At 48.2% G+C, this 24,363-nt stretch overlaps 1 protein-coding gene across 2 annotated transcripts in view; it reads right to left on the minus strand.

The window, feature by feature from the left end:
• The window catches only part of PAX5 (paired box 5), a 191,293-nt gene that overhangs the window by 114,312 nt on the left and 52,618 nt on the right, over positions 1-24,363 (minus strand). For both annotated transcript variants that reach the window (XM_033858284.2, XM_033858285.2), the window contains exon 6: positions 13,556-13,731. In XM_033858284.2, the coding sequence (XP_033714175.1) occupies positions 13,556-13,731 (176 nt within the window). The remainder of the gene's footprint in view (positions 1-13,555; positions 13,732-24,363) is intronic.

The following is a 24,363-nucleotide window of genomic DNA, read 5'->3' on the forward strand; positions in this document are numbered from 1 at the left end:
TCCAAGATATCGAGTTCTAGGTTGGTGGGGTTTTCCTTTCAGTGCTTTAAATATTTCACTCCACTCTCTTCCTGTTTACATGGTTTCTGACATGAAATCCACTGTGACTCTTATCCTTGTTCTTCTTTACGTAAGGTGTTTTTCCCCCTCCAGCTTCTTTCAAGGTTTTTCTCTGTCTTAGGTTTTCTGATGTTTGAAAACAATATGTGTAGGTTTAAATATTTTGATATTTACACCTACTGCTTGGCATTTTCTGAATTTCCCACATCTGTGGTTTGATTATCTGACTGAATTTTGGAAAGTTCTTGGCCATTACTACTTGAAATATTTCTTCTTCATTCTCTTTTCTCCCTCTGATATTCCAATTATGCACATGTTACTCCTCTCAAAATTATCCCATAATTCTTGGATTGTGTTCTGTTCTGGTTTTTGGTTTGTGCCTTTGCTTTTTCTTTTTCTTTTTTTATTTTTATTGGGGTATAGTTGTTTTACAATGTTGTGTTAGTTTCTACTGTACAGTGAAGTGAATCAGCCATATGTATACATATATCTCCTCTTGTTTGGATTTCCTTCCCATTTAGGTCACCACAGAGCACTACATAGATTCCCTGTGCTATACAGCAGGTTCTAATTAGTCATCTATTTTATACATATTAGTGTATATGTGTCAATCCCAATCTCCTGACTCATCCCACCCCTGCCTTTGCTTTTTCACTCTTTTTTTTTTCTTTTGTATTTCATTTTGGGAAGTTTCTTTTGAAATGTCTTCAAGTTTACTGACTTCTTACTTGACTGTGTCCAATCTATGGATGAACCCATCAAAGGGCTTCTTTATTTTTGTCACTGTATTTTTTTAAATTTCTAGCATCTTTTTAATTCTTTCTTAGCGTTTCCATCTCTCTGTTTACAGTGTCAATCTGTTCTTCCATGCTGTCTACTTTTTCCAGTAGAGCCCTAAACATATCAATCATAGTTATTTTAAATTCCCTGTCTAATAATTCTCAAATCTCTGTCATAGCTGAGTCCGGTTCTGATGCTTACTTTGTCTCTTCAGACTGTGTTTTTTTCTTGCCTAACTTTTTTTGAAAGCTGGACACCATGTACAGACAGGGTACAGAAACTGAGGTAAATAGGCCTTTAGTATGAGGTTTTATGTTAATCTGGCATATCTTAGCTGTAACTCTCTGTATTCTCCTGTCTTTCCAGATTTTGCTGTAGCTGTTTGCCCTGCAACCTTAATTCTCTGATGGGTCGAGAATAGTTGTTGTTCAGTTTGCTCAGCTTTATTTCTTGTTGCAAATATGGGAATGATGACTCCCAAGTTCTTTATACATCAGAGCCAAAACTGGAAGTCTCTCATATCCTTCTTACTGAAGTACATTGTTTAGCAGCTCAGCAAGAGTGTGTAAGTGGTAAACTCTCCTTTGTCTTAAAATGTTTTTATTTTCCTTTGTTATTAAATGATCATTTATCTGAGGATATATCAATTGTTATTATCTCTTAACATTTGAAGACATTTTCTATTGTCTTCTGACTTCTATTGATGCTTTAAAAAGTATCCTGTCAATCTAAAAGTTATACTTTCTCTCTGGTTGCTTTTAATTTTCTCTTTGTCTTTGATGTTCTTCAATTTTACTATAGCTTTGCCTAGATGTGCATTTATTGTTATTCAACTTGTGTGGGATTTAGTATGCTTCCTCAATCTAATGACGTGTCTTGCAACAGTTCTATAAGTTCCTTAACTGTTATTTTTTCGAATGTTGCCTCATCTCTGTTTTTTCTATTTACTTTTCCAGAGCAACTATTAGATGTATATTGGACCTTCTCATGAAATAGTGTTTTATCTCTTACCCTCTCTTTCATATTTCCCAACTCTTTAGATTTCTATACTGCATTCCTGACAAATTCCTCAGTTCTGTCTCCCAAATCACTAATTTTCTATTCAGCTGTGTCTTACCCTGTTATTTAACCCATCAATTGAATTTTTAACTTTGATGACAAAATTTTTTATTTTTAGAGAATTTATTTGGTTCTTTTCCTAATCTGCTTATTCTTTTTTCATGTTGTTTTGTTCTTTTTTAATGTTTCTAGTCCTTTTTTCATCTCTTTAGTCATTTTATTGTCTCTTTCAGATTGCCTGGTATTTTAGGTTCTTGGAGTACTAATTTTCCTGGTTATGTCTCCTGACTTGCCCTTCTGTGGTTTGCAATTTTTTAATTGTGAGCTCATCTTCAGTAATTAACATTAACTCTGTAGGCACATCATACGTAATGGACTGTGAAAGTATCCAGATGAGAACTTTTCATGTGCTTCTGCTCGGCATCTCAAGAATTTCACTGACATGAGCCCAGTTTTTATATTAATTTCTCTTCTTGGGTTTCTTGCGAGTAATATAAAGTGAGATGCAACACCTGTATGTGCCATAGTTGGATTTCAACTTGTCATAGGAAACTTTGGTTCTCCCCTGAGTCTCATACAGAATCAAGTTTCCTTGCTGCTTCCCTCAGCCTACTGTTCATTTCATGGAAAGTATGGTCCTTCCAGGTTTCAAGTTTTTAGCAAGAGTTTCAGTTTCAACTCCCATATTACATAGGTCTAAGAGTGTATCTTCTGTCTTAACACCAGCATCAAAACTCCAGCCCCTGTTCACTAGGAACAATATCCTGGGCCGCTGGGACATTAGCTCATGCATGTAGAATTCTGGCTCTGAGTTCCTTCTAAATTTCCAGCGCCAGAGGATTTCGCTCTCTTTATTTAAACCTCAAAGACATATATATATATATGTATTTAGGTATTTAGATATATATTTTTTTCATTGTTATACTTGATCCAGTATTTCTATTGTTTAAGATGGGATAGGTCAGACCTTGTTATCAGAACGAAAAACTCTATGGAGGTTTTTTTGGTTTTTGTAATTTACAAAATAATGTTTGCTCTTTTTTTTTTTTTTTTTTGCTGTACACGGGCCTCTCACTGTTGTGGCCTCTCCCTTTGCGGAGCACAGGCTCCAGATGCACAGGCTCAGCGGCCATGGCTCACGGGCCCAGTCGCTCCGCGGCATGTGGGATCTTCCTGGACTGGGGCACAAACCCGTGTCCCCTAGCATCGGCAGGCGGACTCTCAACCACTGCACCACCAGGGAAGCCCAATGTTTGCATTTTTTTAAAGAGCTTTGTGAATAGCCAAATTCCTTAAGCCAAACTTGTGGTGCACTCTCAAGACAAATAAGCTGTAGGACTGGAATTACCTATTCTGCTAGCGTTTTTGTCTTTCTTTATTGCAAGTATTGGTTAGCATTGTTTAGGGGGAAATATCTCTACCCAAAAATCAGTTTTCACATAGTACCTTTGGCTACATCTATTGCTGTTACTTAATGCCACACAGCACAGTACAGGTGGTCAATGTCACTGACATGGCACATCTGTAAAAGTTTCTTGGATGAATGAATGAATAAATGAATGAAAGAACAACCCAGCAAGGTGCCGGCAGCTCTTTGACAATTCACTTGTAATCTTTAAACCCCACATATACAGAATTTGCCTGTCATCTAAAAGAGTGGAACAGACAGGAAAAAAAAATGTAAACAAGTCAAAATAAAAATAAGAGATGAGGGAACATACATATATGTATAACTGATTCACTTTGTTACAAAGCAGAAACTAACACACCATTGTAAAGCAATTATACCCCATAAAGATGTTAAAAAAAAACACTTTAATGAAAACCATAAAAAAAAAATAAGAGATGAATTCCCAATTTGTCTTAGCTCTCACAGAATGTTAGAGCTAGAATGCGTCTCAAGGATGACACAGGCTAATCCCCCACCCCAAATGCAGAAACCATGACCCAGAGAGAAGTGACTAGCCCAAGAGCCATTATGAAAGCCCAGCGGTCCATCCCATGCTTTTACACTATGGCAACTTCCTCAGTGTTCCCTCAAACATTCCCCAGTCTTGCAAAACAGGCATGATTTTTCTTGGGCAGAAAATTGGGCCTCTTCGGGCAAGATCCTCAGAGCAAAGCTGAGATCCCACATAGTCCATGTAATTTTCACCCTTGGGTCACTTTGAGATGATGACAGTAGAAGGATAAGGGACAGTATGGCTGGTATAGAGGCACCCAGTACCTCTAGAGATCTAGGAAGCAAGAATTCCAGCATAAGACTTGTCATTATCTCATTTCAAAGGCAAGATGATATCCAAGTTAAATCTCGCTTAAGCATCTCAGTGTTCAGGATTCTAGCCCCTCTCATCCTGGGAAGAACTGGGTAGAGAATTCTTGCCCTTCTCCTGCCACTACCACTCTCTCCACCCTCCTCTAGCTCCTCTCATGGGCGCTGCCATGGACTGGAGAGAAGGTCAGCCCCAGACAGGGCAGGCAACGATTTCCAGGGATGCAGTGACATTGTCTGCACCTTGGCAATAGCCTACCAACACTCCAAGTCTCCTCACAGCAGCCAGAATAATCTTCTAATCCATATTGGATTAGATCCTGCTAGTCCCTGGATTAAAATCTTGCAGAGGCTTCTCCTTACTTTCACGATAAAACCCAAGCCCCTGGCCCTGGTCCGCAAGTCCCCTCACAGCCGTCCCCCACCACCTCCCTGACTGTACCACATACCACATACCATGCTTACCCACGGGACATCTTTTGGTTACTTTCCAGCCTCAGGTCTTCATTCAGGCTGTTCCTTCTGCCTGGGACACTGTTCCCACCACCCTTCCCTATCTTGAGCTCAAAGGCGCCATCCTCAGATAGACATTCCTGACCTCCCATCTAAATGAGGTCCCACTCTTTACTCTCAGCACACCCTGCTCTGTCTCTTCACAGCACCCATCATGTTCTGTAATTACTGGTAATGATAAACTGTACCAATGCAGGGACATGGGTTCGAGCCCTGGTCCAGGAAGATCCCCCATGCCGCGGAGCAACTAAGACCGTGCACCACAACTACTGAGCCTGCGCTCTAGAGCCCGCGAGCCACAACTACTGAGCCCACGTACCACAACTACTGAAGCCCATGTGCCTAGAGCCCGTGCTCCGCAACAAGAGAAGCCACTGCAATGAGAAGCCCACGCACTGCAAGGAAGAGTAGCCCCCGCTCACCGCAACTGGAGAAAGCCTGCACGCAGCAACGAGGACCCAATGCAGCCAATAAATAAGTTTATTAAAAAAAAGAATCTGTCTCCATTGCTATTGGGTAAATTCTAGGAACCACATCTTTGTTGCTGCTGTGTCCTCAGCACTTAGCGCAGTACTTGGCACAGAGCAGGTACTCCATAAATATTTGCTGAATGAAATCAGTCACTCAGAGGTCTACACCTGCAGGGGTCAGGGAGCTGACTCCAGAGAACTGTCTACACCCACAAAAGGCAGGAAGCAGGGAATGTGGCAGTCTTACTAGGTACATCATTTGGGGCATGTTACTTTAATCTGTCTCTGCCTCAGTTTCCTCATCTGCCACATGAAGATTATACTGCATACACTCTACCTCTTAGGGTCGCTGGGAGCAAGAAGGCTATGTGAAAGTTTATCGCGGGGGGGGGGGTTTGTTTTTTTTTTCGCCGTACGCGGGCCTCTCACTATTGTGGCCTCTCCCTTTGCGGAGCACAGGCTACGGACGCACAGGCTCAGCAGCCATGGCTCACGGGCCCAGCCGCTCCACGGCATGTGGGATCTTCCCGGACCGGGGCACGAACCCGTGTCCCCTGCATCAGCAGGCGGACTCTCAACCACTGCGCCACCAGGGAAGCCCTCGGGGTTTTTAAATTAGTAATTCCTCTACCTTCAATTATGCCTCACACTCTGCCAGCCCCCCTGCAGGCAGTGGCACCTGCTGGCAGGACACTGTTTAATCCTCCGCTCCACTCCCTACTCCCGGGACGTCTGGCCGTGAACTCCTGGGCAGAGGATGCTGGTACTGTGTGTGGGCCCTGAGGCTGGCACCAGCCACTGGTATCCAGACTTCTGGCCCTGGTGTCTTCACCAGAAACCCCAGCCCTGCTCTGTGCACTGGAGGAGCTGGACTCATCATTGGCCTCCCAAGACCTTGCAGCCTCCAGCCCTTCACTGCTCAGAGCCATGGCCCCTGTGACCCAGGCCTCTCTGCCTACCCTAGTGAGGATCCCTGAGGGGAAGCTGCCCTTCAGTGTCCTTGCCATGCTGCAGCATGAAAGGTCTTCTCCTTTTGTTGCCTCTCCTACTGTTTCCCCTCTTCCCAGTGGACCTTCTCACTCTTCTTACCTTAGAATCATTCTTTCAGGTTGGAAGGACCTTGACTTTTAGCTAATCAAGCCCTCCATGGATTCTTTTTTTTTTTAATTGGGGTATAGTTGATTTACAATGTTGCTTTAGTTTCATGTGTACAGCACAGTGATTCAGTTATACATACACTTATATCCACTCTTTTTTTAGATTCTTTCCCATATAGGTCATTACATAGTATTGAGTAGAGTTCCCTGTGCTATACAGTAGGTCCTTATTAGTTATCTATTTTATATATAGTAGTGTGTATATATCCATCCCAATCTCCCATCTCTGTGGATTCTTAAACTTTTAATACAGCATATATGAAAAAGGATAGATTCTCCTTATATTCCTCCAGTGACGGGAAGCTCACTACTTCCCAAGGAAGCCCACTCCACTGTGAGAAAGCTTGGGCTATTAGAAAGTTCTCTTAGCTTGTTTCCTTCCCTGCTCACACCCCCAAGTCTTCCCTTCTTCATACCAAACAGCCCTAATTTCTCCAGTCATCCCTCCAAGATTTTTTTTTTTTTTTTTGTGGTACGCGGGCCTCTCACTGTTGTGGCCTCTCCTGTTGTGGAGCACAGGCTCCGGACGCACAGGCTCAGCGGCCATGGCTCACGGGCCCAGCCATTCCGCGGCACGTGGGATCCTCCCGGACTGGGGCACGAACCCGTGTCCCCTACATCGGCAGGCGGACTCTCAACCACTGAGCCACCAGGGAAGCCCCTAGGTAAGATTTTTAATCACCTCTTCTGAGCAAACTCTATTTTGTCTGCAGTGGAGGAGCCTGGCCCTGAGCACAGCCCTACGAGGGGAAGGGCAGGGAGAGAGGAGCACAGCTAGCACAGAGTAGAAGGGGACAGTCACTGCCCCGACTTTGGTTCATACCTCCAGAGACCACCTTGGTTTGCGGGCAGACCCAGCACTTCCTAATTCATGCACAGCTCGCAGGGTGAGCCGACTGGACCCTCAGGGTGTATCTGTAGGACACTGCCCACCCAGAAGAATCAGTGGACAGCCTGATTGTGCTACAACTGGGGGTAACCCAGTGGCTACCAGCCTGGACTCTGGACCTGGCTTCCGACTTGGCTCCACACTCACTGTGCCCTGTGGCTGAGTCATTGCACTGATCTCACCAAGCCTCAGCTGTCCTGTCTGCACAGCGGGGATAATAGGAGCTCTGTGACTTTGGAATGAGATGGGGCTAGAAGTGTTCTCCTCAGAACAGAGCCAGGCCCATGGTAAGAAATGAATACACAGTCGCTACAACAATTACTACAGTAATGATTAGAACACAGTGCGTTTATGAACTCAGACAAGAGGTAAGTCAGTGCAGGCTAAGTGGGTCAATGAGGGCCTCCCAGGGCAGGCAGGACTCCTGCTGGGGCTGGACTGCATAGATTTAGAAACAGACTGAAAGAATGTTCCATTTGGAGAAACTGTGAGCAGGAGTTTGGAGTGAGAACAACAACATCAAGAAAGTAATAATAACCGCTCCCTGCCACCCTGCATGCTCAGAGCCATCCCTGGGGTTCCCGTGCCCACGCATACACACAGGCACGCACGCACACACATGCACACGCCAGCCCATCGTCTGTGGCCCCCTCGGACAGGAGGAGCCCAGCCCATGTGGAGTAGTGAGGGGTTAGGCCCGGCTTCAGACAGAGCATCTTGTAGGCAAGCAGAGGGCTGTGGGAGTGGTGAAGGGTCATGCGGGAGATGAAGAGCTGGGATTGAGGTTTTGAGCAGTGGGAAACCACGAGGGGCTAGTATGTGAGGATGAGCTTCAGGAAGAGAAAGCCAACAGTGCAGCAGGGACAGGACAAGAGGCAGGAGCCCCACTGAAGGTTGCTTCCAGGAGAGCAGACTAGTCCAGGCTACAGACTCGGGGCCCTTCAGGGCAACTGCCCCCAAAGCAAAGCCAAACCTCCTCACCTCCACATTCCAGCCCTCTGGGGTTTAGGGTCCTCCTGCTTCTCCAGCCCCTCTGTCTCTGACTTTCTTGCACTCAGCCCATATTCCAACCACCTAGACCAGCCTGCAGTTCCCTGCTGTACTTGCACTCCTCCACACCTTCATCCGTGCCGCTCCTTCTGCCTAGAATGCCCTCTCCAACCAACTCTACCTTCTCCACAGAGCTGGATTCTGCCCATCCCTCAAGGCACAGCACGAATGACACCTCCTCCAGGAAGCCTTCCCCCATTCTTAGCCTGGCACACCTGTCTCCTCGCTCCCTTCTCTCCCTACCCTCTCTCCTGGAGCTCCCTGAAGAAGGAAAGCATGTCTACCACCTCATCTTTTTCCCCACAGTCCCCAGCCCTTTTTCTGACTCAGGGAGGGTTCAAGCCATCTCTGATGACCAAGCTCAATCATGCTCAGAAACACAAACCAGCCCCTTCCCAGGAGGAGGACACCCACAAGAGTAGGCAATGCTCAGCCCCAGGCCCACCAGCCTGGAGAAATGCCACCGTTCAGAGGGCAAAGCAGCTTATGAGAGCAGGAGGCATTTCTGGTGACTCCTCTGTTAGACAAGGGACAGGATTTCTCCCAGTTTAACCTTCCATGACCTTTGAACTTCCTGGGAGGTCAGCAGCACATCCCCCTTCCCCAGCTGTCTTTCTGTCTCTGGCCCAATGGGAGGGAGGGCCCTGGGCCTGTTCCATTTTGCGTCCGTATTGATCTGTTGGCAGCAATGGGCTGGATAATTAGCCAGGAATTAGGGTTTCTATTACAGCCAGGAGGCTGCTCCAGCTGATTTATCACCTGAATAATTTACTGTGATTGAAAGGAAATTAAAATGAACTCCATTTGACAACTGTGAGCTTTTATGGGCTTTAGTGAAGGCTCAAAAGCCAGATTAATAGCCTAGTGTTGGTTAATAGTCTGCCGAGAGTAAATACGGCAGGCTGTGCTTGGTGGCGGCCTTCCTGGTGGCCAGAGGAGGGACCAGCTCCTGCCAGGAGCTCAGCACCCACCACAGCGTCAATGCGACTTTTACTGAAACAGATGCCACTGTTCGAAACACACGCACACATACCACCCACCGTTGTTTCCTTTTTTTTTTTTTTCTCTTCTCCTCCAAGGTGATTTTTACTCACTCCACATGCAGGGAAAACAGAATTGCTTTTTCAATAACCATTTTGAAAAGGAAGTGTTTCATTGCCCCAGGAGTGTGTATATATTAACTCCTTCCACCCAGGGACAAGGGTTTACTAAGTTCCCACATAAAAGGGAGAAGCCTGGAACTTCCCTGGTGGCGCAGTGGTTAAGAATCCGCCTGCCAATGCAGGGGACACAGGTTCAAGCCCTGGTCCGGGAAGATCCCACATGCCGCAGAGCAACTAAGCACATGCGCCACAACTACTGAGCCTGCGCTCTAGAGCCTGCGAGCCACAACTACTGAGCCTGCGTGTCACAACTACTGAAGCCCATGAGCCTAGAGCCCGTGCTCCGCAACAAGAGTAGCCACCGCAGTAAGAAGCCCGCACACAGCAACGAAGAGTAGCCCCCACTCGCCACAACTAGAAAAAGCCTGAGCACAGCAATGAAGACCCAACGTAGCCAATAAATAAATAAATTTATTTAAAAAAGGGAGAAGCCTGGGCCCACCCACCCAGGGCAGATCTCGGCAGGAAAAGCAGCCAGGTGAGGGTGGGCTCTGAGCTCGTGGAAGTGACAGGTGGGACTCCAGCCTGGCCCTGAAGAGGAATGTTCTTCCCTTAGGCAGTTAGGGGTGGGTGATTAAGGAGGACTTGACCACCCAAGCCTATGGCAAGAATCTGAGGGTTCTACAATGACCAGCGGACTCTAGCTGCAAAAGGCCAGTTCTGAAAGCCAGCCAGTCAGAAAACTGGCCCCTAGAATTGTTTGGGGACATGGAGGCCCATGTAACCATCTTGCACAAGATGGACAAAAGATCTTGAGGTCAGATTCCAGCTCTGCATCCTCGACGAGTCCCCTTTGGGCCTGAAAATGGGGTGAACAGTCTGGGAAAAAATGTCCCAATCTGTAAAATGGAGCTCACAAATCTTGCTTAACCTGTGTAGCAGGCATTTACATGGAGAGTCCGATGAGAGGATGGATGTGAAAGACCTTAGAAAACTGTACAGGATCACTGCCGCTATTGTTAGGCTATTGCTGTGCTGCTGTTGTCACCACCACAATTACTACTGTCCCAGATAGGAGGTCCAGAGAAAAAGTGACTTGCCCCGCCGGGCAGAAGCTGGTCTCAAGTCAAACTCCCCCACCTCCAAGGCCGGCACACGATCTTTCTTCCCCACAAACTGCCACTAGACCTTGGAGACCAGATGTTCACAAATGGAAGAGAGGTCAGTATCAGCAGACAGAGCTCTGGGCCCCTTCCTGGCACCGCCGCCATGCACTCTGGGCTCACAAGGCAAGGCCGCCAGCGGGCACGAGGGGCTCAAGGAACCCGTACCCTTGACGCATCCCTTACCAGCCTGTGGCCCCTTGCTCGGCCGACATTCGTCCAAAGTGACTGGGAGTGGGGAGCAAGGGTATGTCATTCATAGTCCAGTGCCTGCGTGTGTGCCCGGCAGCCCCGTGGCCTCACCTCCCATCTCTCCTCATTACACCCCATTACGGGGAGGTGAAGCTGATTAACCAGAAAGCACTGAGTCAGTCATTATCCTATCGGCAGGCCCTGCCTCAGAACCCACACGGTCAGACAGGCCCTCGGCGTGTCCGTGTCATTCTGAAGGACACTGCATGGCCACACTGCTAGAAACAGAGTTTGTGATTCAGGTCTCCTCCCCTGAGGCCCATCTCTACATGGGCCTAATGACCTGTCCCCTAATGTCGCCTCCTGCATGACTTCTCCCTGTGCTCCCAGCAGAGGCAACATCTCCATTCATCAGGGTCCATAGAACCTTCTCCCCCACCTTGCAGCTTCTGAATCCATGTCACACTGCACCTGTGTGGCTGGAGGCTGAGCTGATGCCTGATTCATCCTGCCCTCCCTGCCCTGGGTGCCGGCACCGTGCCAGGCTCACAGCCAGCATGTAAGAAATACGCGGGATAAATGAGCATCTGAGCATCTGAGCAAGTGAGTGAATGGATACCTGGATGGACTCCTGTCACATACGAAGCCCTATAGTCTGCCCAGGCTTCCAGGGCCTTCCACGCTGGATGAACTATGATTAGACTCTGAGTTTCCATGAGAATCACATGAAACACACGGAAACACAATCCCTAACACCTGATGTCTGAATTAAGTACATAAGGGCTTAATAGAAATGCCAGAGGTTTTGTGCAGAGGTATGGCCCTCACTTGCTGGGTGACCTCAGACAAACCCTATCCTTTCTCTGGACCTCTAGAAAATGAGGGGGTTGATAGTTTGCTTCTTTAGTCCCTGCTGGCTCTAAAATTCTGTAATATTGTCAAAGGTTGCAGGTAACTTTTCTCCCAGATTCTGGAGGGAAATGTAGGCCTCATCCAAGGAAGGTTCCGGGTTGAGTTTCTTTTCTTTCTCCTCCTGGGTCAGATGGAATGTGGCTTCGGCCATCTCTCCGAAGGGCTCTGAGTGGGAGAGGCTGCCTGTGATGGAAACAGACTCCCTGAAGCCCAGGAACTAGAGCGTGTGAGATCAGCTCTTACCAGCACATATGACTATGTCATTCCCAGAGGAGGTGTCACTCAACTTGCAGGAGAAAGACTGAAATCCTGAGCACAGTCTACGAGACCAGGCCCAGCTCCCCAAAATCTCCTCCCACCCTCCCCAGCCCATTCCCTGAAGCCCAGCCGCACTTTCTTTCCATTCCTCACTCCTGCCACACTCCCCCTGACCTCAGGATCTTTGCACTCGCTATTCCCTCTGCCAGGCACGTTCTCCCCACCGCATCCCTTCGGGGCTCAGCATAAGCCATTGTGGCCTCCAGGCTGGCTCAGCATCTGCTTTATACCTTTAGAGCACCTCAGACATCCCCTCCTCAGCGCCTAGTACATCTGTAATCCGTGACCCTTTGAGTAATCCTTCTTTATTGTGATTCTTCTACACGTCTGTAGGCTCCCTGAGGGCAGGTCCAAGCCTGTCTTGTTCACTCATGTACCTAGTGACTGGCTCCGTGCCTTGCACATAATAAACACTCATCAGTGTTTGTTAAGTGAATACATGACTTGCTGGGTGGCCTTAGACAAGTCTCTTTACCTCTCTGGGCCTCAGTTTCCCCATCTGAAAACAAAGTAGCTAGATGGTCTGTGAGAGCCCTCATAGGAACTGCACAGAGACAGCCAGACTATCATAGGATGGTGGTCCCTGAGGCCTTGCTCACTCCTCCCCGTCCAAGGTCCCCTGCAGTACCTATTCTCTCCACAGGAGCCTGTGCTGCAGCCTATACTGTTTTGAGTGGCTCTTTGGGAAAACTTCAGAAGCATCATCTAATTAGCCTGTAGAGGAAGCTCAGCAGGCCAGTCCTCCCCACCAGGACCAGCCAGCAAGTGCTGGGGAAAGTTACTACTCACAGGCCTCTGTGACCCACCCACCAGGTGGGAGCTCTCGGCAGGCAGGAGCCAAGTCTGAGCCGCCCGTGCCTGCGAGGTATACAGCCCAAAGCCTGTCACAGACGGGGCACCAGGAAACAGTCTCCTGAATCGAATCTGGTACTGGGGGGACCTTATCCAGGCCCCAAGAGCCTCTCACTGGGCAGAGCCTTTCTGATGTCATCTCTGCAGCCACAGGCAGTGACTGCTTCTCGGCCCAGGTTAGAGCAGGGAGCAGCTCAGCAAGGGATCATCCTGCTTCCTTCCCTCTCTTGCAAATGACCCAGCTGCGAGTTTGTCCAATGAGACACTTCCTTATTTCCAGACTCTTGGATTCAGTTCTAAAAGCATGACAGGACAACGTGACGAGAAGGCTGACAGTAGGGGACACACCAGTGTCATCATAACCTGGTTTATGGCCAGACGGTGCTTACATATTTCCACCTGCACCCTGACTGACAGGATAATGACCCAAGACCACCTCAAGTGGCCCAGAAGATCATTACACCACCCTGTGCAAAGAGCCCTGGGAAAAGACACCACCCCACAGCAGTTGGCAGAGCAGCCAGACACGGCACAACCCCCCGCCGGCCAGAGAGAGGAGGCACCAGGGCAAGCAATTGAAGAAGCCCCAGACACACGCTCCAGACCTCGTGGGATGCTGCCACTGGCCAGGTGTGGCAGAGAACGAGAAACCCGGCTCTGAGTAGAAGCTGGCACTCTCACCCACTCCCCACTGAATGCCTTTGGGTGGGTCACCCAGGCCTGCGTGAGGGTGGCAGGTGTGGAGGCAGCGAGTCGGGGGCATACCTGCTCGGGCTTGATGGGCTCTGCAGTGGTGAAGATGTCCGAGTAGTGCTGCCTCTCAAACACGCGGTCCAGCACCTCCAGCTGCTGCTGCGTGAACAGGTCTCCCCGCATCTGCTTCCGGAGGAAATCTCTGCCCGTCAGTGAGTGACCGTTCGGCACAGGAGACTCCTGAATACCTTTGATGAGCATGAGAGAGGAGGGGTGAGTGCAGGTCATGCAAGCTGCTGGGGAAGACATGTCAGACCCTGGATTGGGAAGAGGGCCTGAGAGACCCACGAGCCCAGCTCCTCCCCTGATGAGAGAGGAAACAAACAGGGGCTCAGACGCGGGGGTCTTTGGCCAAGGTTGCCCTGCTGGTTAGGCCAGAGCCAGCTTCCCACGGTCACAGGCCGGGCCCTGCATGAAGCATATGTCATTGTATCTAATTCTCGCAATGAACCCTATGTAGATGGCATTATTTCCCCCATTTTTCAGATAAGAAAGTTGAGGCCTAGAGAGAGTAACTGATTTGCCTGAGGACTGGAGCCTGGGTTGACTCAGAGGCTTAACCACCAGGTGCTACTGCCTCTCCTGCTCTGAAGATCCCCTTGGAGGTATAGTTTGGTCCCAGAGCTGACGCCCTTCCCCAGGACAACTGCCACCACATCATGTGACCAGCCAACAAAACACTGTGTTAGGAAGGCTGCAAGGAAACAGATGCTCTCACACAATTCTGATGGGAGTCTACCGGTCACACACCCGTGATGGACCATTTGATAAAATCTATCAAGATCACAAATGCAAGTTCCCTTTGACAGAGCAATTGTACCTCTGGGAAATTGTTTTACAGTTAGACTTACACATATGGGAAGTAATATATATGCAAGGTTCTAGTAGCAAAAGACTGGAAACAACCCAAGAGTTTATTTGTAGGAGCTGGTTAAATAAGTTATGGTATGCTCACACAGTAGAATACTGTATGGCAACAAAAAGGAAAGAGGATTCCATCTGTGAATTGATATGGAAAGATCTTCAAGATTCATCGTTAAATGAAAAATAAATAAACAAGATGCAGCACAGCATGTATAATATACAACGTTTTGGGCTTCCCTGGTGGTGCAGTGGTTAAGAATCCGCCTGCCAATGCAGGGGACATGGGTTCGAGCCCTGGTCCCGGAAGACCCCACATGCCGCGGAGCAACTAAGCTCATGTGCCACAACTACTGAGCCTGTGCTCTAGAGTCTGCGAGCCACAACTACTGAGCCTGTGTGCTGCAACTACTGAAGCCCGTGCGCCCTAGAGCCCGTGCTCCGCAACAAGAGAAGCCATGGCAATGAGAAGGCCATGCACCGCAACAAAGAGTAGCCCGCGCGCAGCAATGAAGACCCAACACAGCCAAAAATAAGTAAATAAAATAAATAAGTATATCAAAAAATATATATACAATGTTCTGTGTAAAAAAGGAAGAAAATAAGACTTTACACACATTGTGTGTGTGTGTATATGTATACACACACACACACATATATGGCTCTGGAAGGCAGCACGAGAAACATTTAGAGTGGTTACCCATTCAGGGAGGTAGGAGCTAAATGGATGGAGGCAAAGGGGAGGGAGACTTTTCAAAGCATGCTTGTTTTGTTTTGTTTCGTTATAGAACTTTAAATGTATTGCCTATTCAACAAAATGTAAATTACTAAGAAAGCACAGGATTAAGTTCTCTATGGGTTCTGTATTGTTAGCTCTTCACTGTGATGATGCCTACATTTCAAAGAAAATACTACGAATTATCAATTAAAAATTAAACGGTTGAAATATCTTTCGTGAGCTTTGGGCTTGAACCATTCAAAATGAGAGAAAACAAGGAGGATGAAAGAGTCCAGTGAGGAAATGGCCTGCAGGGCCATCATTCCCCAGGGCCCTCTGGGACCGAGTTGCTCGTGCAGGGCTGCCCAGAGACACTGCTGGAAGCCAGGCCCGGAGGTGAGGCCTGCCTTTGCCATTGGGAAGCCCCCGTGGGAAACCAGCGTGTGTCAGATCTCTCCTCGGCAGGTGCCCTTACCCAAGGCCTTGCCCAATCCCCCTCCCACCCCCCACCCTGCCAGTCCACTGCCACCCTAGGCTTCATCCATCATGTCAAAACCCCACCCATGTGAGGAAGGAAGTTGAACCAAGGAGCTTGAAGCAGCGGGATATGGTGTCCCTGAGACACTGCCCCAGGTTGGTGTTTCCCCAACTGTCCTACCCAGGACAACTGCAATACAGGCTCTGACATTTGAACAAAGACACCAGCTTTGGGTATTCACATGAGTGCTGGCCTTTCAGAGTCCCCTGTGGCGGCTGAAAGCTCAGAGCACCTCAGCATCCTCGACAGGAAGGGCCTTTAGAGGTGGCTTGGGACGCCCCTGAGAAAATGGATCCCAGATCAATTTTGACCCAAGAGGATACCTAAGCTTGACCTTGGCCTGGGTCCCCAGTGCTCCCACTGAGTCTCTCCCTGTCAGAGAGACCACGTCCACTTTAGGAGACTTTTCCCTGGTCACCAACTTCACTTATAGTCCCCAGCCGCCATCCTACCAGCCAGACCCTATTAAAGGCTCCTTCCTATCTGCCAGCTCCTGACGTCTCCTGCCAAGGCTTCTCCCTGCTGAGCCCCCTTGGGCAGTGCCCACCTCTTCCCTCCCACTCAGGCTGCCCCCTCAGACACTCCACATCTCTGCCCCTGGAGGAGGCCTCTCCCTGGCAGCCAGCCGGTCCTCACGCTGATATCCTCTCCCATGGGCTTCACAGGCTGGGCTCTGTGCACAGCTCAGAGCTCTGGAAAGGCAGAGCTGTACCTCCACTGAGGAAGCTCTGAGGAGATGGCTTGGCTGAGGGCTCCTGTGGGCAAGGTCACTGTCCGGTCACCAGGGAGACCCTGGCACAGAGTTAAGGCTCAGGGCACATGCTGACTCAAGTGCATGCACTGGGGGTCCTTGGAGGACCAGCGCCCCCGCAGGACACCGCGCATTCTTCAGCACAGGCAGCCGCGCTGGGGCCTGCTCTGAGTCTCCCAGAAGGAAGGCTCACCGCGTCCCACTCTGGCCTTCCGACAGTCAGCCACAGGACCATGGGCGGAGCCCGGGAGAGTGTCCAGGCTGTCTTGGTGACCCAGAGACTCGGAATGGAGGACTGTGAGCTGGGAAGAGGCACCTCTCCAGGCATTCGGCCCAATCCTGACCCCTCGGACTGCTCCCGCCTGCCAGCACCTGTACCTGCTTTCTCTCCTCAGGAAGGAGGTGAAGTCTACCGGCCACTTTGCACAGAAAGTCTGTCATTTCCTTAGGAAGGCCTGGGGCACTCCTAAATATACGATCATTTATTCATTCATTTAACAGATATTGATAAAGAGTTTACTCTGCACCAGGTAATATTTTTAAAAAACCAAACACAAAACAGAGGATACACCGATGACCAAGACAGGCCCCTCTTTGCAAACTAGAAAGGGCAGCCCACTTTAGTCAAGTGCTCACACAAACAGATATGATTACAAACTGTGATAAGTAGGAAAAGTGCCTAGAAATATATTCAAATGGCCATGTGTAATGACCTCACGGGGAGGAGTCAGGGAAGTCGCCCAAAGCGGAGTCATGCTCGAACTGAAAGCAGAGGACAAGATGTCAGCAGGACAAAGTGGGGGATGGGATGGAGGGGGTGTGCCAGGCAGAGGAGATGAAAGGGACAGAGGGAGTGGGAGGAAGAGACCCCAGGAGACTCTGGAGAGGCAGGCGGGGGTCCTGTCAGGCAGCCACAGAGGCCACAATAGCCACGGAGGTCATCTGAGCCTCGCTGGGGGGAGGGGGGCCACGGAAGGGGGCTGGGGAGGCAATCACCCTCCACATTTCTCAGTCCCAGGGCCTGAAATGCTAGTTCCTGTAGATCAGGCTGTGCTTTCTAAGCCCTGCTCCCCAGGTCTGGAAAGACTAGGAACTGGCAAGATGAATTTTACATGTGTGCACATTTGGAGGTGATGCCCAGAGTCAGCCTGTCAGCCACAGGTAATCCACAGAGCCCATATGGAAGGTAAATCACTCCTCATTGGCGTGGGCCCTGTTGCCAGGACGAACACTAATCATGCACACACATGCCGCCTCCTCCAGGGTGTCTTCCTTCATGCCTCAGTCACTGCTCCATCTGACCACTTTCTCCCTCAGCTTAGGAGTCAAGCCCCTGGGCCCTTCACTCTCACATAGCACTATCAGCTACCTTGGGGAGAAACACCACAATTAATTCATCTCTGTCTCCTCCACAGAGAACATCTGTGGAATAAACAAATTAGTAATACCACCTTCACTCCGCAGGTCTGGCCTGTAAAAGTCACAGTCCTTCCATTTGACCCATTCATTCATTCATTGGTTCATTCTTCTCTCAACCAACCTTAGAGAGCAGGCGCTGGGCTAACGCTGGGCACAGAGTGATGAGCTGGCCCAGCCCTGTCCTCGTGGAGTTACATCCAGTGGAAGAGGCAAATGTTAACTGAAAAATAATCAGACCAGTAAAGGTGCAAGTGTCAACCAAGACAAATATTCTGACAAAAAGGCTCATGGTTCTCAAAGGCCAGGGACATGGCTGACCCATCTCTGGGTACGGCAGACAGTGGGTGAACATGAGTGAAACAGATTACATGCAAAGAGATGGCTACAAAAGTGAACACCAGAAAATCACACCCTGCACAAGGACAGGTCTGAAGCTCCAGGCCTCCAATGGACGCTTCCATAGCGTTTCTCATCCACAAAGGTGCTGCCTCACTTCAATGGAGAATGTGATCTTGGAGACAGGCTCCAGAAGCATTCGGACCCATTGTATTCCAGGGAGAAAAATCTGAACTCACAATGTGAATGGTATGTTTAAATATATGGACAGACATGGGCAAAAGTACAAAGGTATACAGGGGGCATGGTATCTTTAAATCTTTTTTTCTACTCCAAATCAAATAATATGTAATAGACCCAGTGCTGGGCTTAGTCAACCATGGCTCGTAGAATTAACATTCTGGAAGCTAGCTTCAGGGGAGCAAGGGGCAGGAAGCTCCATCTCGGGGAGCAGAGAAATGCTGGCTTTAAATTTCAGGTTAAACCAATGTTATTCACAACCTGGCTTTGAAGCTAAAGGCTTTACACAATCGGGTCTGGTCACGCAAAGAGGGAGGAAGCAAAATAGCCTCAGATTCCCATCTGTCAAGAGAAAGCTGTCTCCTGTGTGTCTTAAAAGATCATAAACCCATTGCGTTTTCTTCAGAGCACAGCAGATTCAGGGGCTTTGCATTTTTCTTGGAGGGTTCTGGTTTGTTTCTTTAAAAATCGTCATGTACCTTATGTCTGCAGATGCTCCCTGGGAAGAAAGAAAATAAAAACAAACAGGAATCTCCATAATTCCTTCTGGCATCATGGCCTTTGGGATGCAGCCCCAGCTGGCGGCTCCAGAGCCCAGGAAAGGAGGCTGGAGCTACTGGGTCAGTCTCTGGCCTTTCTCAGAGTCCCATTTCCCTGCAGAGCCCAGCCCAAGCCAGAGCCCTGACACAGCCTCCTTTATCCTCACAGTTGCTCCTCAGCATGGCAGGGCAGTGGCAGGGCCCAGTGGGAAAAGGGTTGGGAGCCAGCAGACCTGGGTTCTAGCCCCAGCTCTGCCCTTACTTGCTGTGTGAGCCCAGACAGGTTCCTCTCCCTCTCTGGGCCTCACATGCCCCATCAATAAACTAAGGAGGCTGCGTCAGTTGTTTCTAACCATTTTCTCCTCCAAAAGCCACCGGGATTTTGTCAACTAAATAGTATTAAATGAGCATTAACCTATTTTTCCATTTTGGTTGTTTGTGCAGTCTTTGTAGGGGACACCCCCCAATATTCATTCTACCCCTAAATGATGGCCAAACCTACCCAGGAGATCCCATTCTCTTTGCTAATACTTACTTTAAGAATGGACATGTGAGGAGAGGGGGTCCTTGGAGGGGGCTTCTAGGAGAAAGTCAGAGACAGGAGAAATCTTTTTTTCTTCACTGGGCTGCATTCACCCTTAATCTTTTTGAAATTGTGAAAATAACTCCCGTGCCCCAGCCTTACCCCAGGCTCTGAGGTCTTCTCCCGGTCTGGCTGGCAGTGCTCCAAGGAGGCTGACTTCCAGCCAGTTTGCTGCTTCTGGACTCTGGCACCCACCATGCTCATAGCCCTGCCTCCCCCAATGAAGACAGGGACAGAGCCAGGTCTTGGTGGGTCATCTGCCACAGGAGTCTAGAGCCAGGGAGGTTGGGAACATTGAACTGGTGTGACCTGGGGCATTCCCAGCTAGGGTCAGGTGAGTCCAGGGAGCTTGGGGTTGGTCTTCTCAGATGGCTGCCATGGCTAATTCTTAAAGCAATCCATAAAGCAGAGACCAACCAAATTCAGACCATGCTAACTTGCAGCTTTAAGAAATTGTTTCTGATGCAATGGAAGCTTGCTGAGGGCAGTAGTGGCTCCAGAATTTTCTCCATAGGAGGTGATAGGCATGACTATGGGTTACAAAAGGGGGGGGGTGAGGGTGGACAGGGTACTTGTTCTGGGGCTACATCAGCAAAATGCCCTGCATACCACTGAAAGTGAGAGAGCATCATCTGTCCCTAGCTAAGAATATAGGGGTAGTGACAGAGATAATGGGGAACACAGGCTCTCCAAGCCCCAGGATCTCCCACTGGATAGAACACTGCTCCGTGCCAGGGCTGAGCCAAGTTATTTTCGCATCCTTAAATTTCATTGATCCTCAGAACATCTGGGTGAGATGTGTATTCTTATCCCATTTTACAGATGAGAAAACTGAGGCTCAGAGAGGATGAGTAACTGAGATCACTCAGGTGGGACTTGGACCTCAGTCTCTTGTCTGCAGATCCAATGCTCTCTCCACTTCCCTTTACTCCTCAGGTCAGCTACTAAGACTAAAGCCCTCTGTTTCCTCATCTGTAAACTGGGAACAATGGTAAGCAGGACCATCTCTAGGGCTTTTATAAGGATTAAATGAGATAATTCCTGTGACACACTTAGCACAAAGTTAGTGTCCAAACACCGTAAGCTATTGTCATCATCATTTACATCAGGAAAACCCTTCCAAGGCTGTCCCATGACAAAGCCCAATCCTCCGAGGCCTCCATGACCTGCCCGTCCAGTCAAGGTCACCCCTCTAGTCATAGAGGGGTGACCCCAACACCATCCCAGTAAGCTACTCCTCATTCCCCAAGTGTCCCTGATGCCACTCCCTGACACCACTGCTCTTTCCATTCCCTCTGCTGACTCATCTTTTACCCCTGCCCATCAAAGCCTCAGCCTCTCTGAAGCACAAGGCTCAATTAATCACCCTGTCTTCTAGGTCTCCTCAGCAAGTTGCATGGGCCACCGCTATTATCCTGGATTTCACTCCTCACAACCCACCCTGTGAGGTCCATCCTCTTGGAATCCCCATTTTATTGCTGAAGAAAGTGGAAGAGATAATAAGTAACTTGTTCAAGGTCACAGCAAGGTCACATGGTAGAGCACTTGCACACCTTTTAACACGTCTTAAGAGTCAAGCTGAGCACCGTGATGGATGTGATAGAGCATACTAGGGAGGTTCAAATCCTCACTCTGTCTCTTACAAGCTATGATATTTGAGAAACTTCTTTAACCTCTCTAATCCTCAGTTTTCTCATCCATAAAATGGAACAATACATAATGATACATGGGATCAATGAAAGAACTGAATGAGGATATATGTAAAATGCTTAGCATAGTACCTGGCACGTAGTTAGTACTCAATAAACCTGAGCTGTTTCTAGGATTATCCCAGTCATACCTCGTTTTATTGAGCTTTGCAGATAATTGCATTTTTTACAAATTGAAGGTTTGTGGCAACCCTGCATCAACAAGTCTATTGGTGCCATTTTCCAACAGGATTTGTTCGCTTCGTGTCTCTGTGTCACATTTTGGTCATTCTCATGATAGTTCAAGCCCTCTACCAGCAAAAAGATTATGACTCACTGAAGGCTTAGATGACGGTGAGCATTTTTAGCAATAAAGTATTTTTTAATTAAGGTACATACATCATCTTTAGAAATAGTGCTATTGCAGAATTAATAGACTACAGTATAGGGTAAACATAACTTTTATATGCACTGGGAAGCCAAAAAATGTGTATGACTCCATTTATTGCGATAGTTGATTTACTGGGGTGGTGTGGAACCAAATCCGAAATTTCTCCAAGGTATGCCTGTATTTCCTCCCCTCCCTGCTAAGAGTATAAGCTCTCTGAGGACAAAGCCCATGTCTGGCTCACCTCAAGCAAGGGAGATGCTAATCAATGTTTGTTGACTGAATGAGTGACCTGGGAAGACTTGAGGGGTTGCAGGTCCGAATGGTTCAGGGGAACTCAGTAATAGGATAGTGTCTGGTATTATCAGAGAACTCCGGAGAAAACCTTTGGAAGTGACCTCCATTATATCAGTGATCCCGGAGGAGAAAGAGTGAAGCAACTAAGAGTTTATGTTCTACATTCTAAGAAAGTGCTGAGGCAATTCACAAAATTTTAAACAAGAGGATGATAAACTACCAAAATTCAGTTGAGCGCTAAGCTTCCTGGTGACACACACCAAAAGGAAAACACAGCAAGTCTCATAGTGCTCAGAGTCCAACAACAACAACAAAATGCCATTAATTCTTCTACACAAAATAATTCACAGAGTTTCTCTTCTCTGCATGGTGTTTTGAATGATTAGGGTAACTCAGAGATGACTAACAACACAGAGATGGGTCCTGGAGGAGGAAACATCAGAGCCAGACCTCAGATAAGGGGAAGGGACAAGGTGCTGGGATAAGAGGAAAGGATTCCAGGCCCGGACAACTAACTTCAGTTGGCAACATTTCTAGAGCGTCTACGTGAGCCAGGCCCTGTGCTGGGGATCAGGGTGGCAGGGCTGGAAAGGTCCCACGGCAGCCCAGAACCAAACTCGATGTTCCAGGTGATTTTATAAATGCCATCCTAAACCGGGGCAGCACGCTGAGAAAAATCAGAACGGCATGGAGGAAAATTCCATTGGAACGACCATTATTCAGCCATTAGTTTCACTCAATCTTTCTTCTCGGGAAGGAAAACGCAAAATTGTAAAATTGCCGAATACGTTCAGGTTCGACCAGAGTGAATCTGATTGTGCCGTGTGTTACCCGATGAGTCATAGGCTGTCAGTGAGGGAAAGACCCCAAAGGACTGATGATTCTACACTCAGAAACGGCAAAGGGATTTGTTTGGGGCCAGAAGGTAGGTCCAAGGTGAGCTGAGCCTAGGAACACAGGAGGCCCCTGATTCCTGTTCCAGGCCTCATGGATCCATTCATTCCTGAGCGGCATGCGCCAAACTCCTGCTGAGTGTCTGGCCCAGCACTTGGCACCTGAGCTAAAGAGGTAAGTTCTAACCCCTGTCCTCAAGTGGGGGACACAGACAAGTGAAAAGTTCCAGTGCAGTACGGTAAGCCGCCCCGAGAGCCAAAGGCAGAAGCAAACCTGAGAAGCAGAGGCAGCCGTGGGAACAAAACGGTAGTAGCCACTCCTTATACAGAGCTTACTCTGTGCCAGGCACTATTCTAAGCAACTTATCTGTTTAATCCTCACAACAACCCAGTGATGTCGAGTCTGTTATTGCCCCCTCCCATTTTACAGATGAGGAAACTGAGGCACAGGGAGGCACAGGGAGCACCTTGCCCAAGGTCACACAGCTAAGAGGTGGACAAGCTGGGATCCAAACCCAAGCAATCTGGCTCCAGAGACTGCTCCCACCCCTACACTAAACCACTCCACCTAATCCAGACTGGGAGCAGGGGTGATCCAGAAAAGCCCCCTGGAAAAGATGAAGCCCAAGTCTTAGGGATGAGTAGGAAGGAGTTAGCCAAAGAAAGGGGCAGGCAAGAAGTGCACTCCAACCAGAGGGCACAGCACATGCAAAGGTCTGGAGGCACAAAAAAGCCTGGTGCACCAGGGAATGGCTATAAGTCAGTACGTTTAGAGGGCAGGAACTGGGGGAAGGGGAGGGAGTAAAGTGTGCAAGGCTCTTTCCTCCCCATTTAGCAGCCTGGTACTATTATCTATTATCCAGAGCCTAACATATACTCTGATGTACAAATAGTACAAATACAGTATTGAAGCTCCCATGGTGTTGGTATGAAGAGACGGGATTTCTTTGTGCTTAAATGAATCAAGATGACCTCAAAGAACAGGCAGGAAGGAAGTAATACCTTATGCATTTCCACAGGACAAGTCTGTTCTCTCTAATCCGTACTGTCCAAGTCCATTACCTCGTACAGTAGTACCTAATCACTCCACCTTACAGAGAGATATGCACACTAATTAGGAAGGATGTTAACCACCATAGTGAAAATATTCCAAAGCAAATGAAATATTACTAAGAGCAAAAGGGTGATTTGTTTCTGTGAATTGTGCTTTCAAATGAGATCAAAGAATGCTAAAGGCTTCGTTTTAATTATACCTAGAAGGACTTCTCAGGCATGCATCCCTTTTTTGGCTTTCACGCACACAGCAGTCTCTCCCCATCCCCCACTGTGCAGAAATAAATAAATAAAAGGGTTTAAAATCATATTTACTCTGATATCTTTGCATTACCCCCATTTGAGTTTTTAAATTACTGTCTTTATTTTTTTCTGAGGACAATATAACTACAAAGAAGGTTCATATTTTGAAGTGTATCTATCTGATCATTGCACAAATGTTTTCGGGAGAAATCACTATATTTCTCCAAGATGGGTATGGGTTTTGTCATAGATCAAAGTGAGAGGGAGGAAAAA

The sequence above is a fragment of the Tursiops truncatus genome, chromosome 6, assembly GCF_011762595.2.
Source record: "Tursiops truncatus isolate mTurTru1 chromosome 6, mTurTru1.mat.Y, whole genome shotgun sequence".
Taxonomy (NCBI): domain Eukaryota; kingdom Metazoa; phylum Chordata; class Mammalia; order Artiodactyla; family Delphinidae; genus Tursiops; species Tursiops truncatus.